The following is an 18,571-nucleotide window of genomic DNA, read 5'->3' on the forward strand; positions in this document are numbered from 1 at the left end:
TAGTAAGCGCTTAATAAATACGATTGAATGAATGAATCTATTTGTACAGATGTCTCTCTCCCCCACTCTAGACTGTAAGCTAGTGCTGGGCAGGGAATGCGTGTTTATTGTTATATTGCACTCTCCCACATGCTTAGTGCAGTGGTTTGCAAACAGTATGTGCTCAATAAATATGACTGAATGAAGTGCCCTGTACACAGTAAGTACTAAATAAATTTGATCGATTGATTGTCATGTCAGTGCTCTGGCTTCTTCCTGTCTTTTCCACCTACTCTTCTGCCAATGCTAAAGTCCTCTGTCATTGAATGAGGCTCTCAGATTCAAATATAGACATTAAATTCATCAAGAAAAACAAGATGTGGGGAGGCACGTCCTGTTTTAAACAGCCCATATATAATACTGTATACTCCGGACAACTTTAGCGATCATCTATTTAAAGGACAGATACGTGCTACTTCAAAATCCGATTTCCTATCGCCAAAGTCCAAAGCTGAGAAGAAAAAAAAATCATTATGTGTTACTGCAGCATAGAACCCTTTATTAATTTGAGAACTAAAATGGAATAAACTCATTACTTTCAACGTTCATCTTCAACACCCGGTCTAGCAGAAGATGTAGATAACAAGGAAAAGCGTCTCCTCTTAAGAATGCCGAACTTCAAAAAGCTAGAAGAAATCATTCCTTACCAAGATGTACGTTTTCCCGTCGTGACCTTGAATGCTGAACCTAAATGTGCTTCTTGCTGAAGACAGCTCCCAGAGACATTGCGCAAAAACACTTTGAACGTACTGAGACCTGTTTGAACAGAGATCAATTTTCACAGTGTGCTTTCCGTAATAATTGAGACTGGCAAAAGGAGCCAAAAATGCTCACAGAGAGCCCATGGAACCAGAGACATCTGGATGCCACGCTTTTCGGCTCAATGCCAGTTTCTTTCATCTGGCGCTGATGTTGACATAATATGGCAACATCCTTGCTTCCTCCTTCCCGGAATTATCACTGTACCGCAATTCCCTAGCCTTTTCTACATGTTCTCCTCCCCGCCCACACCAGAAGCTAAGTGTCTTCCTTCCCGCCTACCTTCTACCCTGAACAACTCAGGAAGAACCTCATTAGAAGAGCAGAGGCCTTGGGGTCAGAGGATCTGGGTTCTAATCCCAGCTGTGTGACCTTGGGCAAGTCATTTCACTCCTCTGGGCCTCAGTTTCCTCATCTGTAAAACGGGGATGAAATGCTACTACCACCAACCTAGACTTGTGAGCCCCGGGCAGGACAGGGAATGTGTCCAAACTGATAACTCCAGTGCTTAGAACAGGGCTTAACAAATCCCATAATAAAAAGCCAATCTGATTTCCCCCGGTGGAAAGTGTTGAGGTATAAGCAAGTTACGACATTCTCTAACATCTTCTTGAGCATTACCCAATTCGATCTGGAGCACAGGGTGGGTTCTTAAAATAATAATAATAATTATGATGGCATTAATTAAGTGCTTATTATGTGCAAAGCACTGTTCTAAGCACTGGGGAGGTTACAAGGTGATCAGGTTGTCCCACGGGGGCTCACAGTCTTAATCCCCAATTTACAGATGAGGTAACTGAGCCACAGAGAAGTTAAGTGACCTACCCAAAGTCACACAGCTGACAATTGGCGGAGCCGGGATTTGAACCCCTGACCTCTGACTCCAAAGCCCGTGCTCTTTCCACTGAGCCACGCTGCTTCCCCAATAAAAAAATATTGGCCCGAGACAACTATTGGCTATGACAACATTTCCGTGGCTAACCTTACGAAAATTAGGCTAGCAGTAAAAATGGCTTTAAGTCAAAGGCATCTAGGTTGATCGATTCATACTTGGAGAGTTTCCATGACAAGACATTTACTATTGGACCATTTAGGTGGTTGTTGTCCCCAAATTAGCAGGTGGCACACTTGAGAATTACGGTATCGCCTGAGTGGATTTTGCTGAAGTTTACAATATGGCTACCGGTCTTTGTGCGCTTTATGAAAGACCACGATAATCCCAGCATGACGTGTATTAACGCTGTGTCTGTGGGGATTACTACAAACTTCAGGTCCTGACCCTTTGAAATTAAAGAATTCTTCCCAGGATGGAGAGTAAATTTAATTCAAGACAAAGACCACAAAGAACAGAGCCTTTCCTGGTGTCGGTTATTAAGTATTATCCCGCCTTAGGAAGCCTAAACAAAAAGGGAAGTCACGCTGAGCCAGGATTCCTCATGCCCACGCCGATCCGCAGTGATAAATTAGACCCTTTGGGCAACTGTGTTAATTCCGTCAGGCCAAGGGAATACTATTCAGTAAATTATTGCTTCAGTGCACTCAATAACACCCGGGTGTCTGAAAGAGTTAATCCGGTTTCCAAACATGTCTATTTAAACACTGGGAGAATCTGGCTCAATCCTTCTTGAATTTTAAGTAGGCAAAACATGCAAATAGCCAGTGTTTAATTACCGATAACTCACTGTTGGACCTGAATATGAATATGGAGTATGCAAATAAGCAAGAGATTTAGCCCTTTAATAGAATCTGATCTACATAACCCTCTTCAATTCCCCTAAACGAGGGAAGTTTGTCAATACGGTACCTTGGAACAATGGCAAAATCTTGCCCAGATGGCTTAATAATGATCTCCGTAACAAAAAGCTTTGTGGTCCCTAAAAACAGAAAGGAGGAAATCAAGGATAACTCCGCAATAATCCCACGATACTTTTCAAACAGCACGTTCACATTCATGCCGCTACATTTTCAGTTTAATTTTTAATGCAGTTACGTCAATGACCCCACACCCAGGTAAGCTACTTTGCCTAGGACTCCAGGGTCGACTGAAACGCTACCACTGCAGTGGAGTCCATACAAGCCAGACTCTTGTATGTATGACACACCCACAACCAGCCCCATCAACGCCAGTCCTGAATGTGGTCCGACAGGGTACAGAGCACTGTACTAGACGTAGTAGGGGGAATGGACCAGAGTATAAGCTCTGGGCCTTGTCCGTAACTGAAAATCTAACGGGGAAGACGAGCAGACGCGAACTGACGAAACGTTCGGTTGTCTGAAGAACAGAAGCTTAGATATAAATAACGTGAGTGGGTAGTAAATAAACAGAAGCAAACCAAAGATAAGAACACGAAATGGTCGAGGTGATGGCCAGACCAGGAAGTGGAGGGATCAGCCAGGGAATACCTCTTGGAAGAGGTGCCTTGTTAGAAGAGACTGGAAGAAAGGATGAACTTGCTCTGGCTGCGGGAGGAAGGTGATTCACAGACGGGGAAAAGCTCGAGCGTGAGAGAACTGATTATAAAGATCAGTTAGGAGCTTGACCTGGCATGAACGAAGCATATGAGTTGGGACGTGGTGGGAGAATAATGAAGTGGCGTTCTTTGCTTCTTGTCTGGGCTAAATTATTACTCACCATGGGCAAGTAGGTAGCTATCTGCAGTATGGTGATATATAAAAAAAAAAAAGGATCATCATTACTCCTTTGTCCTTGATTACCTAAGATAGCCCTATTGGAAAAACTCATCTTCCATAATTAATGACATTAAAAGCCACAGTACATCACCTTTGGTGTTAACCCAGTTTGCCGCGGCTCTCCAACACACTCTGAGAGTGTTCATTTCATGCTGAGAATTTACATTACTAATCTAAGAACCTCACGCAATGACAGGCGGGGGGTGGCGAAGGTAGGTGGAAGTGCCATGGGGGTGGCAGCGGAGGCCACCTTTATGCTATCAAACAGTACAGCTTGATTAAGTGTTCAGTTGATTAAAGATGGTGAAACCCAGAGAATTATGGCCCAGTAACTTCAGTGGGGGGTGGAGAAGCAAGAGAGCCTGGGAGCGGGATGGCTGTGGCGAGCCTAGCTCTCTCGGATTCCCTCAGCCAGGTTCCACCCCTCTTCGATCTCTGGAGGACTCTCTCCGCCTGACCCTACTCCCTCTCCTTGGAGCAGGGCGGCCAGAAGAAAGCTAATGGGTCACCTGCTCTTGGTTCATACGCCAGAGTTCGATATGCCACATCCTTGGGGCACTGTGGGATTTGACCTAGGGGAACCAGAAAACATTTTAGGCCCATTTGTGCTACAAAAAATAAATGGCACTTGGGAAAACCAGGAACCAAAAGTAGCTTTCTGATCACCAGGCAGGCTGGTGAGTCTGTTGGTTAGCGGTACTGATGAACCATCCAAAGGGTGCAAAGCATACGCAGGCACTTTTGGGGTGACCGAGGAAGTCAAAATGGAGTCCCTGCTTTGGAGGCATCTCTTGAGGGGAGGTAGACCAAAATGTACATTTACAAGCAAAAAGAAAGGCAATCAATCAGCACAAATGAGCAAAATTTACCAGAGATTAATGCTGGGGGCAGATCACTGCCGGTTTAGCTTGTTCCAGGGCTCAAGTCTCTTAGAGGGATTTGGGGACTGATTCCTGGATCTAGGGGCCAGATGGACATCACCTAAGAAGAAGCTTCAGGTGTGGTCGTTTGACCTTGCAGAAGTATCCCCTTCCCCTCCACCCTGGATCTCATCTCTCTCGCCCCCGGCCCTGACTCTGGCCTGGAACGCCCTCCCTTTCCATAGCTGACAGACCATCACTCTCCCTGCCTTCCAAGCCTTATTAAAAGCACTTCTGTACCGAGAGGCCTTCCCTGACTAATCCCTCATTTCCTCTTCTCCCACTCCTTTCTGCGTCACCCCTGCACGTGGATTTGCACCCTTTATTCACCTTTCCCTTAACCCCCCATCACTTTGTGCATATTAGTAATTTATTTCTTTATAGTAATGTCTGTCTCCCCCTCTAGACTGCAAGCTCCCTGTGGGCAGGGAATGTGTCTACCAACTCTGATATATTGTACTGTCCCAAGCGCTTAGTACAGAGCTGTGCACACAGTAAGGGCTTAATAAATACACTTGATTCTCATGGAGAAGAATATGGCCCACACTCAGATGCTCTTCCCTTGGGAAGTGATGTGGGAACGGGTATGTCTGAAGGTATTGGAGTTACATAGGATTAGTCTAATAAAGCTCCACGGAGCAGTTGGTTTTACTGTAGGGCTTTGAAGGTGGGCAAAGAGAGAGGAAGTTGGCAAGGAGAGGGGAAGGAAGAACAGCTGGAATGAACAGAAAGCATTAAAAGCATCAAAGTGAGTTTCAAGTATAGAAGACAGTTAAGTGGAACCTGAAAGTTAGGGGGGAACAGGAATCGAGAGGGCTTTGGAGAAAAGCTTTAAAATCCAAAGCCAAAGTACCCAAGTGGAATGATTTAAACTCAATTGCACAATGCCAGAAAAGACCTATTTTTTACAGAGTTAACTTCTGCAGGGAGGCTTGAATACGATTTTGCTCTCTGCTTGGTTTTCACCAGTATCTTCTGCCAACTGGGTTTCCTGGGAGCTTTGGTCTTCCTCTGGCAAAACCGAACAAGACGATGCTACAGAATCCAAGGGGGGGAGAGCGACTCTGCCACGAAAATTCGCTCCGCTTCTCAAAGCTCAGACCTGGGCAAGCAGCCTCAGAACTGGGAAGGGTCAAAATAACTTCAATTCTTAACTTCTCTTCCACCAGATCTGTCAGCCGGCTTTGTATTTTATTTCCCTTTCTTGTATAGCTCCTCCAAAAGCCAAAGAACACAAAACACATTTGTCACAGCCCTATCTTATGCGTCTCCACGGTTTTAGGAACCGAGATAGGCAAGTTGGGTTCGGTTATGCAATCCGTACCTGATGTCGTACTCTCTCCCAGTAACGTCTTGCAACGTTTACAAATTACTCTGGTATTTGCCTTGGGTTTCTGCAGGACACAAAAATGTCATTTAAATGTCATTCAGGTTCTCTGAAAAGGAATGTGTAATTTTAACATTCTCCCGAGTGTATCCTGAACTTTAAAATTTATTCGGTCCCCTCCCCCTCATACAGATTGCATTTGATAGGCGTATATAATTTATGTACATACACATAAGCGTTTCACGCCAAGGAGAGCAATCTGAAAGATCATCGACATCAGCTTCTTCAAACTTAACCTTTCCTGGACAAGCCAACATGATCGGATGGGAAGCAGTGAGGCCTGGGATTCAGAAGACCTGGGCTCTAATCCCAGCTCTGCCTTACACCTGCTCTATGATCTTGAGCAAGTCATTTAACTTCTTTGGGCCACAGTTCCCCCATCTGCAAAATGGGGATTCAATACCTGTCCTCCCTCTGACTTACTCTGTAAGCCCGGTGGGACCTAAGCAACGGTTATCCTGTATAAAAATTTGAACCTATAATTCAGATTTAAATTGAGTATTTATAAAAATAGTATACATTCTCTGGAGTGCATACTGAACTTCAGATTTTATTCCGTCCTTACTCGGAGCTGATGACAGCTAACAAAATTTGATTTAGTGTGGTGGGGCCCGAGGAATCAAGCCTAGACAGTTAAAAACTTGGTTTACGCCAAGCTCGGAATCTGAACTAGCCTAGATGCTTTGAGGATTTTTAAAAAATGATAGGAATGTCACCACCGCGCAGCACTTCCAGCTTCCCTGTCAACAAAACAAGAAATGTCTTGTGTAAACTGACAATACACTATTTTCTGACACAGGGGATTAAGCTTATAGAAACAGCATGGCCTAGTGGAAAGAACGCAGGCCCAGGAGTCGGAGGGCCTGGATTCAAATCCTGACTTTGCCTCCTGCCTGCCGTGTGACCTTGGGCCAGTCACTTAACCTCTCTGTGCCTGTTTCCTCAGCTGTAAAATGAGGATTCAAAACCCGTTCTCCCTCCGTCTTAGACTGGGAGTGCTGTGAGTGTCAGGGACTGGGTCTGCTGTGCATATCCTGTATCTACCCCAGGGCTTAGCACATAGCAAGCCCTTAACAGCTACCAAAATTATTAACCTGAAAAAGACTTAGCCCAGTAAGGTAATGGAATGTAAAATGGTTCAGAGCTTACAACCAGCAGGATGATATCAATTGGTTTCATGTTGATGGCTCTCCAAAAAGTAAAAGGAGCCGCTAAAACCACGTGCCCAAGCGTCAAAATGGATGGAAATGTACAAAGATCACACTATAATGTCATTGCTACCCCCTGGTAGAAGACCAGCCATCTTATTCTGCAGACAGCGCCTACCACCGTGACCCTGAAAACGCAAGATGAAGAAGATCCCGTAAGCTCTTGAGTAGAGCCACCGTGGGAAACAGAAGATTTAGTGGTGATCGTGTTAAAGGATCTTTGGGGTGGAATAATCAACAGCTGCCTAATGCTGCATTAAAGAAAATATTCTTCTAATAATAGATGTTTTTCCCCGAGCCTACGCTTAAGGGCAATAATAAAGGCAAGGTGTGTAATGAAGTGGCTAAACATTCTGAGAACTCTTCTCCCCTGTGGAATAAACACCCAGGAATGGTACAGTGACTAATTAAATCAATTTATCTGTGAGATAACATTGCTGCCAAGGTACTGCAGACAGAGGTGGATTGCCCTCCTGGATCTATTTTTTTTCTGCTTCCCATTGTTTTGCTTCAGTTCCTAAGGATTCTTGATATTGTCTCACCAAGAAAATGCTTCCCAAGAGATACCATTAGGAGGCTGCGTTGCCATGTGACATTTCCAAACAGCGCTATGTGGCTAGACTAGATGATACGAGAAATAGGTTTTCGATCGCAGAGAGCCACATTGTTCCCCCAGGAGCCGGGAGATGAATGTTTAGCCTGCCCTCCCAAAATTTATGTTACTATTTTTGTCATGGGCCCACTCCACTGCTAACCTGGCCAATTAAAGGGAAAACTCCTATCGAGGCAGACTTGAAAACGGCCGATAACCGTCTGTCTCCCTCACAGCTTTCAATAATCTTCTTGATATTCGGAGAGATGATGGGTGAATTTGGACTTGCTTCTTTATTGACAGGGGCACCGGTAAGAACTTTAGTCACAATCAAGTGAAACCTCAGTGAGCGGCAACACGAGGCTACAAATATCAAGCCAGAACGTCAGAAACCTAGTGTCACTGGAGGAGATGAAGGAAAATAGTCAAAACTGCTCTCTTTAACAACCCTCTTGCCAAACATATGAACAAGGTTATAGTACTCTATTGGCATGAGGAAACGGTAAAGTTAATAAACAAAATCACCTCGTAGTAATTATACATCACCCGGGTTGGATCTTAGTCTTTACCTTTAAGAATACTGAGTTACTGTAGCCAAAAATTAGTCCTTCCCTGGCAAAGGATTTTCGATTCACAGGGATGGATGAGATATTTCAAGGAGTAATTTTAACTAATTACAAAATGACTGACGTACACTGGGAAATTTTTTCCAAATACACAGTACATTGCCTGCGAGCAGTAATATAACTTATTTTTACAATACACCCAGTTGGCCTAAAAGCTGGGAGGGTGGCAGGGTAGTGTGTAGGGGTGTTAAGGATGGTTGCTTTCTGGCAAAATCTGCGATAATGAAAATGTGTGCTGTAGTACTCAACCATTCTGATGCCCGGCTCGATGTGGACTGCTCCTTCTGATGCCACAGCAGGCCGTATCCCAACAGACAACTTACCGAACAAGCATTCCCTAATTTCTTAATAACACTCTAGCCAAGATGCATAGTGAAAACATGCATCATGGCACACCTGATTATATAAAGAGGGCAAAACAGGACAACAGGAAAGTCCATTTTAGGTTTTCTGAAATGGGTATTGGTTTCTTTTCTTTTGTAATAATAAGAATAAATAACAATAATGGCATTTATTAAGCGCTTACTATGTGCAAAGCACTGTTCTAAGCGCTGGGGAGGTTACAAGGTGATCAGGTTGTCCCACGGGGGGCTCACAGTCTTCATCCCCATTTTACAGATGAGGTAACTGAGGCACAGGAAAGTGAAGTGACTTGCCCAAAGTCACACAGCTGACAAGTGGCGGAGCCGGGATTTGAACCCCTGACCTCTGACTCCAAAGCCCGTGCTCTTTCCAGTGAGCCACGCTGCTTCCTCATAGGCACCTATTAACTTACTATCCGGGGATTGCCACTTAACCGACGCTAAGCCAACAGCATGGCTTTTTTCTTTACCAGTTATTTCTGGAAGAATAAAATTCTCCTTTTCCTCCAAAGCAAACTTCAAGAACGAACCGAACCTGGCGGTGCCTGGCACTAATTCTGGAATGCTATACTTTATGTTGAAGTTTTCCATTCTTAGGTTTCTGGACTTCCTTTGTATATCCTTAAATGGCACCTGTATTTACAATAATAATAGTGGTGTTTGTTAAGTGCTTATTATGCGGCAGCATTGGGGTAGATACAGGATAACTGGAGAGGACAGGGCCCCTGTCTCTCACGGAGCTCACAGCCTAAGAATTGAATCCCCATTTCACAGATGAGGAAACTGAGGCCCAGAGAAAGTGACTTGTCCAAAGTCTGTCACTATCACATCCATTGTCTAAACTTGGCCTCCAGGTCAACTACTTGGCCTGTATATTGAATATAGCCTAGAACGAAAGGACACTAGTTTCTCTTAAATCAAAAGGGAGGGGCGTGTGTCTGCCAACTGCTGTGGTGTACTCTCCCAAGCGCTTAGTACAGAGCGCCGCACATAGTAAGCACTCAATAAATACCACTGACTGATTGAGAAGACGTCATACCTGTCCAGGTTGGCTCTCGGAAGCAGGAGGGTGACTCTCTTTTCGGGTCACTCCGGAACCTGGCTCGAGTAGCTCGTGTCCTAAGTTCACAAGGAAGTGAGTGTCTCCCACAAAGCAGTCACTTTCTTGAGGGCGAAGTTCCCGATTAGCAAATGGATCAGGATGGCAACACCATTCATCAACTAGGGCACTCCAGTTTTCACTTGGAAGAGGGAGGACTCTGTGGAACCTCCTAATTGAAAGAGAAAATACTTTTCTTCACCTCACGGAACGTAGGTTATTAGCCACTTTGAAATGAAACTTTTCAATAAAACCAAAAGGCGGGGGGGGGGGGGGGGTCAAATAGCTAATTTTTTTTTCCCCAAAAAGTTGCATTTAGGAGAAGTACGTCGGATCCCCCTGTAGACTGTAAGCTCGCTGTGGGTAGGGAGTGTTGTCTGCCAACTCTGCTATATTGAACTCGCTCAAGAGTTTAGAGAGGCTTTCCCAGACTGAGCCCCCTTTTTCCCCCTCTCCTCCTCCCCATCCCTCCGAGCCCTAACTCCTTCCCCTCCCCACAGCACACATATATATGTTTGTACAGATTTATTGCTCTATTTATTTTACTTGTACATATTTACTATTCTATTTATTTTGTTAATGATGTGCATCTAGCTTTATTTCTATTTGTTCTGATGACTTGACACCTGTCCACATGCTTTGTTTTGTTGTCTGTCTCCCCCGTCTAGACTGTGAGCCCATTGTAGGGTAGGGACCGTCTCTATATGTTGCCAACTTGTACTTCCCTAGCGCTTAGTACAGTGCTCTGTACACAGTAAGCGCTCAATAAATACGATTGAATGAATGAATGAACGAACAGTGCTGTGCACATAGTAAGCACGCAATCAAGGCAATTGATTGGTTCCACTGGTGTAGTTTGGGAGGCCCCAATCCTTGGACTCCTGGAACCCCCACTTTCATCAGGGCCCCCCTAGTTCTATGAAGAACAACCCTATGGGTGAACCTCCCCCAAGGCCAGGTGGAAAGAGTACAGGCCTGGGCCTCAGAGGACCTAGGTCCCAGTTTCCAGCTCTGCCACTCACCTAATAATTCTGGGATTTGTTGTGAAGCACTTACTATATGCCAAGAACAGTTCTAAGCACTGGGGTAGTTAATTACGGTCTTTATTACGTGCTTACTATGTGCCAAGCACTGTACAAAGCACGGGGTGCACACAAGCAAATTGGGTTGGACACAGTCCCTGTCCCATGTAGGGCTCACCGTCTCAATCCCCATTTTACAGCTGAGGTAACTGAGGCCCAGAGAAGTGATGTGACTTGCCCAAGGTCACACAGCAGACAAGTGGCAGAGCCGGGATTAGAACCCAGGCCCTTCTAACTCCCAGGCCCATGGTCTAGCCGCTAGGCCATGCCAAGACGTCCTGGTTTCTCTTCCTTGCCTATCCCTCTGCGATCTTTTTTATCCCTGAAAGTACTTTACGTCCTTTAAGGGGCAATAACTCATTGGGTTCTTAATGTCTATGGTTGATGTGGAGAAAATCTCCTAGGTTCCTCTGAGGTCATCACAGACACTGCCCAGACATTAAATTTACTTGAGGAATCCACACTAGCGGTTTTAACACAAACAGTTTAGATTTTTATTTCTGGGAAGTTAACCTTTCTCCATTTTACTTTTTCACCATCAATTACAGTATTGAATTTCCTCTGAAAAGTGAGGCACGTCAAATTGCTATTTTTCCTTTCCCTTCTTCCACTAAATCACCAAGAGAAGCATAATGGCCCGGTGGATCGGTAGGTGTTGGGTTCTAATCCCGGCTCTGCCACTGGCCTCCTGGGTGACCTTGGGCAAGTTCCGCAACTTCTCTGTGACTCCGTTACCTCATCTGTAAATTGGGGATTAAGACGGTGAGCTCCACGTGGGAGATGGACTGTGTCCAACCTGATTAGCTTGTATCTATCCCAACACTTAGTACAATTCATGGCACATTGTATATGCTTAACAAACACCACAGTAATAATAATGGGGATGAAAACTGTGAGCCTCATGTGGGACATGGACTGTGTCCAGCGGCGTGGACAGCTGCGTGTCCACGCAGAGAAGCAGCGTGGCTCAGTGGAAAGAGCACGGGGTTGGGAGTCAGAGGTCATGGGTTCAAATCCCAGCTCCGCCAATTGTCAGCTGTGTGACTTTGGGCAAGTCACTTCTCTGTGTCTCAGTTCCCTCATCTGGAAAATGGGGATTAAGACTGTGAGCCCCCCGTGAGACAACCTGATCACCCTGTAACCTCCCAAGCACTTAGAACAGTGCTTGGCACATAGTAAGCGCTTAATAAATGCCATCATCATCATCACCATCATCAATCGTATTTATTGAGCGCTTACTGTGTGCAGAGCACTGTACTAAGCGCTTGGGAAGTACAAGTTGGCAACATATAGAGACAGTCCCTAGCCAACAGTGGGCTCACAGTCTAAAAGGGGGAGACAGAGAACAAAACCAAACATACTAACAAAATAAAATAAATAGAATAGATATGTACAAGTACATATGGATATGGATCATCATCATCCAGCCCATCTTGAATCAACCCCAGTACTTAGTACAGTGCCTGGCACATAGTAAACATTTAATAAATACCATTAAGGAATGGCATTTTTGAGTGACTGACAAGGAACAGATTACAGGGGGAAACGGACATTACAATAAATACATTGCAGAGATGCCCGTGTTCTGTAAATTATTTTGTGCCTATTTTCCCAGTTAGGCTGCAATAATAATGATGGCATTTATTAAGCGCTTACTATGTGCAAAGCACTGTTCTAAGTGCTGGGGAGGTTACAAGGTGATCAGGTTGTCCCACCTGAGGCTCACAGTCTTAATCCCCATTTTACAGATGAGGCAACTGAGGCCCAGAGAAGTTCAGTGACTTGCCCAAAGTCAAACAGCCTGACATGTGGCAGAGCCAGGATTTGAACCCACATCCTCTGACTCCAAAGCCCGGGCTCTTTCCACTGAGCCCCGCTGCTTCTCTGCAAGCTCCCTGAGGACTGGAACAAGTCCCTGAACTCCACTGTACTCTCCAAAGAGCTTAGAACAGTGCTCTCAATAAGTACTATGGGAGTTAAATGAGTACTGTTGATTGATTGCTTGAAATGCACTGGACAAGACGATTTAAAATGAGAGAGAGTTCGACTGGGCAAAAGGAAGAACTTCTTGAAGCTTGCTGCGGGCAGGAAACTTGTCGACCAGCTGTCGGATTGTACTCCGCCAAATGCTTGGTACAATGCTTTGCACACAGTAAGCTCGCAATAAATACCATCAGTAAGTTCACAATAAATACCATTGATGGATTGGTGGGTTTTTGCACACTGGAACAGGTTGTGGAGAGAGGCAGGGGTCCCCATCTTGGAGACACAAACAAGAACGGCCAACGCCTGAAGGGGAACAGGAGACCACGCGGTCTCCCTTTCCTCTGACTTCAGTTGGACGCTGGAGAAGTTCGTGAGCATTAAATCTTCACAAATGGTTTCTAGTAAAGCTCTAATCCTGGCTCTGCTATTTTCCTGTTATCTGACCTTGGGTAAGTCACTTCACTTCTCTGTGCCTCAGTTTCCTCATCTGTATAACGGGAATTGAATACCTCTTCTCCCCCCTACTCTGAGCTGTGAGGGACAGAGATGATGTCTGACAAGATTCTTGTCTATCTGCTCCAGCGCTTAGTGCAGTGCTTGGCAAACAGTAAGTGCTTAACACAAACCACAGTTGTTATAAGTAATATCCAAGAGAGGACTATCAGTAGCCCAACATAAATTCTAGGAAAAAGGACAACAAAGGTGGACATTGGAAATGTGTGTGTGTGTGTCTATAGAGAGGTGGGGACACCAGCGGGAAATAACATCTTAAACCTAACTGTTCCCCTAAATCAGATTTAATAAATTGACAAAACATCCCACAATGACTGTACTGAACTGTACTTCCCAAGCGCTTATTACAGTGCTCTGCACACAGTAAGCATTCAATAAATAGGACTGAACGAATTGAGTGAATGTACACAAAGGAAGGAGGCCAAAAGCAAGACCGTAATATGACACTCTGAATAGAGTTGAAATTAGACACCCTCTACACATTACTAGATACACTTTTGTGCTGTGAAAACAATGATTCCAGAGTGACAGAAAAGGCCAAAACCTTGGGGAAAAAAAAAAATCAGACACAGCAGTGTAACCAACTGTTCTTTCAAAAGTTCCTGAAACTCCAAAAAGCAGAACATGATAAACTGTAGACCATTTTAAAACAGAATTCATTGCCTCTGCGTGGGTCGGTTTACCCTGTCCTGGGGTCAGAGGGATTAAATCTATGGCCTCTTGGACTCTTCCACACCTATAATTACAACCACAAAAGTACATAACCATTTTTATTACTTCAATTACCTGTTTCAGTGTACCTGCCCTGAATATCCACTTTTAGAAAAAAAAGCTATTTTCAATGTGTACTTTTAATAAATATTGACTGGGCATAATCAAGTTTGATTTACTACCAAAACACAATTAGTAGGCAAGGAAACGAAATGGTCACTACTTCAAAATCAGCCGCAAATCAATTCACCTGATGAGTTGAAAAGGGGGGAAAAAAAACTTTTTAGACTGGATGGCAGAGAAGTCATCATGTTGAATCCTAAGAATAACTTCAATTATGAAAAAAAAAAAAACCCTGTAACTGCTGCTAGAATTCCAGAAAGGTCAGATGATGCTAGGAAATTTAAGTAACAGCAGCTGTAAACTAAATTTGCCTGAGCATTTTAATCCCAACATGCATTTTGGATTATCAACTGGGACAACTGGGACATCTATGGGCTTTGAGAATTTCAAGTCTCTCTCTAAGTCTCAGTGTAGTGTAGGTGGCTACTCTGAGACAAAAAGAATGATGTTCTTTTTTGTATTTTGCTAAAGTACTTTCTGAATATCTCTTCCTCGAATTGTGACTCTCTAAGTATTTCTGAAAGAGGTACTAAGTAGAGATGCCCAGGGCAGGTAAAGTGGCTAAAGAACTCTAGATTGTAAACTTGCTGTGGGCTGGGAATGTGTTTTCCAACTCTGCTGAACTCAATGTCTACCAACATGTGGAACCAAAAAAATATTTGGTAAGACTGGTTTAATATCAAGTTTCAAACTCCCAGGCTCCGCACAAAGTAAGCACTCAATAAATACCACTGATGATGATGTTTCTAAAATTTCAAAGGCGAATACACACTAAATCCCCAAAACACAAAGCCTTGGCAATTCCGTTGGGGTATTTTGTTTAAACTCGTTCTGCTTTTACTGATAAGGGAAACATCTGAAACACCCTTTGACGAGCTTCTGGATCTGCTCCAGTAAAAACCCACAAAAGAATTCGTTTTGTGATATTGTTACTTAGCATCTGTTGAGTGTCCACAATGTGCTAGCTTCTGTTCTGTGCTCTGGCCTCCTAGGCTCACTTATTCCAGTTCACTTTTGAAGCTGATTCAGCCTGTCAGGTGAGTCCTCTTAAAAATATATCATTTCAGGAGATCTGAAAAAGAACAAATCTCTCCACCTGTCAAACTGATCTGAAACAATCAGGTACCTTATGACAGCTAAGACTTCCAGGAGTCATTCCAGAGCTGCTTAGATGAAGCGTAGGCACGGGCCTAAGAGTCAGAGGACTTGGGTTCTAATTCTGGATCTGCCATTTCTCTGCTGTGTGAGCTTGAGCAAATCACTTAGCTTCTCTTATATAGTACTCTCCCAAGTACTTAATACAATTCTCTTCACACAGGAAGTGCTCAAAAAATACAACTGATCAGTTGATACTCTGTGCCTCAGTTCCCACATCTGAACAACGGACACCACTAATCCTCCTCCTTCCAACTTGGACTGCGAGCCCCATGTGGGACTAGGACTGTATTTGGCCTGATGAACTTGTATCTACCAAGTGCTTAGAACAGTGCTTAAGTGCTTAAATTCATAAAAATAAGGATACTTTGACAAAAAAACCTCCTGACAAATCATATCCGGACAACTGGAACCCCTTCCTCTCCATAATGAAACTTGGAAAATTTCCTACAGACCTGGCAATGGGTGAGATCCCATGGGCAGAGAAATATTCGCTCTTGCTTGTCAGATTTTGTAATCCTTGAAATCATTCGGCTTCTCGCCTACCAATCAGTGGTATTGATTGAGTGCTTACCGTGTGCAGAGCACTGCTCTAAGCGCTTGGAAGAACAATACGACAGAGTTGGTAGACATGTCGATTTCTCATGACAATCATTATATGGAAAAGACGTGCTTAGCCACGCATCCTTCGCTATGCGATTTTCGGTACTTCATAAAAGCCACCTAATCATCATGACAACATCTAGCCCTGCCACCCTGACTACCGGAGGGCTTTTTTTTTAAATTTTAAATAACATCATGCTGGTTTTCAATTTAAGGAGGCGGGCTCAGCAATCACCTGGCAAATTCCGAGAGCCAGATATTTAGCCATACGCAGCACTATTAATCTGTGTTAAAGACGTTTCTTACCTTTCCCTTATGATGATCTCACCACAGGTTTGGCAGTGAAAAGTACAACTTTCTTGAGTCTTTACACTTTGACTCAAAGTTGGAGCCGCTTCTAAATGCATTAAAGAAAACCACAAATCATTTTGATTCAGGGATTAAGTTAGATCTGTACAGTTTGAAACTTGATATTAAACCAGTCTTACCAAATATTGTTTTGGTTCCACATGTTGGTAGACATTGAGTAAATATTATTGGATGATTTAACCAGAACTATTTACATTTAGGTTAGAGGGATAATATAAACACTTTCTGCAGTGTTTCACAACTTCCTCCTGTTACATAGAATCGCTGAATAATAATGATAATAATAATTGTGGTATTTGTTACATGCTTACTAAGCTAAGCAATGTCCTAAAACTAGGGTAAGTACAGTACAATCAGATCAGGTATGGCTCCTAACCCACATAAGGCTCACAATCTTTCGGGGAGGGAGAACGGGTATTTAATCCCCATTTTCAGGTGAGGAAACTGAAGCACAGAGGAGTGACTTGCCCAAAGTCATACAGCCAGCGAGTGGCAGAGCCATTCATTCATTCATTCAATCGTATTTATTGAGCATTTACTGTGTGCAGAACACTGTACTAAGCGCTTGGGAAGAGCCAGTATTAGAAACCAGGTTCCTCCAGTCCTGGACTCCTTCCACTAGACCCCACTGCTTCTCATTTTTCCTACCACTGCCTTCTGGCTTTTGAGTGGTGGCACAGACCAAAGTGTTTTGGCTGGAAAAGTTTTTCAAAGTTGCCCTGCTAACTTAAGAAAGAGCTTCAATTTAGTTTTAGATTTTCCAAAAACTGCAAAGGAAAAGGGGGATATTGGTCCATTTGAAATATCTCACCATACGGGAGAGGCAGCAGAGCCCTGGACAACCTAGCGAGTGACTTTGGATTTTGCTACCCATTTCTTATGCAAAGGATATTATTCAATATTTCATATTCAGCAAAAATAGTTACAGTGTGTGTACTGTTGACATCAGCAAAGAAACGCCTGAACAAAAAGCAGCATGACCTAGTGGAAAGACTCTGGGCCTGGGGGTCAGAGGACCTGGGTTCTAATCCCACCTCTGTCACTTGCTTGCTTTGCGACCTTAGGCAGGTCATTTCTTGTCTTCTTTGTACCTCAGTTTCCTCATCTGTAAAATGAGAATAATAATAATAATTCTGGTATTCGTTAAGCGCTTACTATGTGGTAGGTACTGGACTAAGTGCTGGGGTGGATACAGGCAAATCAGGTTGGACACAGTTGGAATTCACAGTCACAAGTACAGGTGAGGTAACTGAAGCCCTGAGAAGTGAAGTGACTTGTCCAGGGTCTCACGGCAGACAAGTGGCGGAGCCTGGCTTAGAACCCATGTCCATGATCTATCCACTAGGCCATGCTGCTTTGAAACACCTGTTCTCCCACCTATTCAAACAGTCAGCCCCATGTGGGACAGGGACTGTATCAGACCAGATAAACTTCTATCTACTCCAGCACTTAGCATTCAGCACATAAGTGCATTAAAAATACTATAATAAATAAATAATACTTGGATTTGGGGACAGAGCAGTGTCCGACCTGATTATCTTGTATCTACCCCAGGACTTAGTGTGGTGCTTGACACATAGTAAGCACTTAAATTCCCAAATGATTATTGTGTTTCCCCAATCCCAAAGACGGGTGTTATTTGCTTTGCTGTGACGGAGGAAATAATTGGCATTAACAAATTTCAAGCCATTGAAAATCTTGGGGTTTCCCCTTGACCTCCCCTGCACAAAAATAAATGTGAAATAGCTCATGGGGAAGAGGTCGATAGTCAGTAAAATAGCACCATCTGTTGGAAAAACAGCAGTGAACATTGGTTTCTGTTGAACTGGCAATTGGACCCAAAGTAGAAAGGGAGGAAGAGGAAGATGATAAGGGGAAAGGAGGGGAAGAAGAAGAGAGAAGGGGAAGGGGAAAGGCCGGGTGGGGGAAGAGAAGAGAGAGGGGAAAGGAGACGGAATAGAGGGAAGAAGGGAAAGGGAAAGGGGGGGGGAGGAGAAAAGAGAAGGGAAAGGGGAAAGAAGGGAGGGGGAAGGAGAAAAGAGAAGGGAAGGGGGAAAGAGAAGGGAAAGGGGAAAGAGGGGAGGGGGAAGGAGAAAGAAGGGAAAGGGGGGAGGAGAAAAGAGAAGGGAAAGGGGAAAGACTGGATTGTCAATGAGGAGAGAAGGGAAAGGGGAAATGGGGAGGGGGAAGGAGAAAAGAGAAGGGAAAGGGGAAAGAGGGGAGGGGGAAGGAGAAAAGAGAAGGGAAAGAGGGGAGGGGGAAGGAGAAAAGAGAAGGGGAAGGGGAAAGAGGGGAGGGGGAAGGAGAAAAGAGAAGGGAAAGAGGGGAGGGGGAAGGAGAAAAGAG

General features: G+C 44.1%; 1 protein-coding gene across 4 annotated transcripts in view; it reads right to left on the reverse strand.

The window, feature by feature from the left end:
• Positions 1-18,571, reverse strand: part of UBE3D (ubiquitin protein ligase E3D) — an 86,243-nt gene that overhangs the window by 61,380 nt on the left and 6,292 nt on the right. For 3 of the 4 annotated variants that reach the window (XR_005455045.1, XM_038761123.1, XM_038761122.1), the window contains exons 3-8: positions 16,163-16,253; positions 9,624-9,855; positions 5,734-5,803; positions 3,431-3,451; positions 2,603-2,672; positions 687-795 (exon numbers count right to left, since the gene is read on the reverse strand). Coding sequence is in view for 3 of the 4 variants with exons in the window: in XM_038761123.1 (XP_038617051.1) it covers positions 687-795; positions 2,603-2,672; positions 3,431-3,451; positions 5,734-5,803; positions 9,624-9,855; positions 16,163-16,253 (593 nt within the window). In the remaining variant the exon portion in view is untranslated. The remainder of the gene's footprint in view (positions 1-686; positions 796-2,602; positions 2,673-3,430; positions 3,452-5,733; positions 5,804-9,623; positions 9,856-16,162; positions 16,254-18,571) is intronic. The other variant, XM_038761124.1, reaches the window with a different exon arrangement.

Source organism: Tachyglossus aculeatus, chromosome 19 (assembly GCF_015852505.1).
Source record: "Tachyglossus aculeatus isolate mTacAcu1 chromosome 19, mTacAcu1.pri, whole genome shotgun sequence".
Lineage (NCBI taxonomy): Eukaryota > Metazoa > Chordata > Mammalia > Monotremata > Tachyglossidae > Tachyglossus > Tachyglossus aculeatus.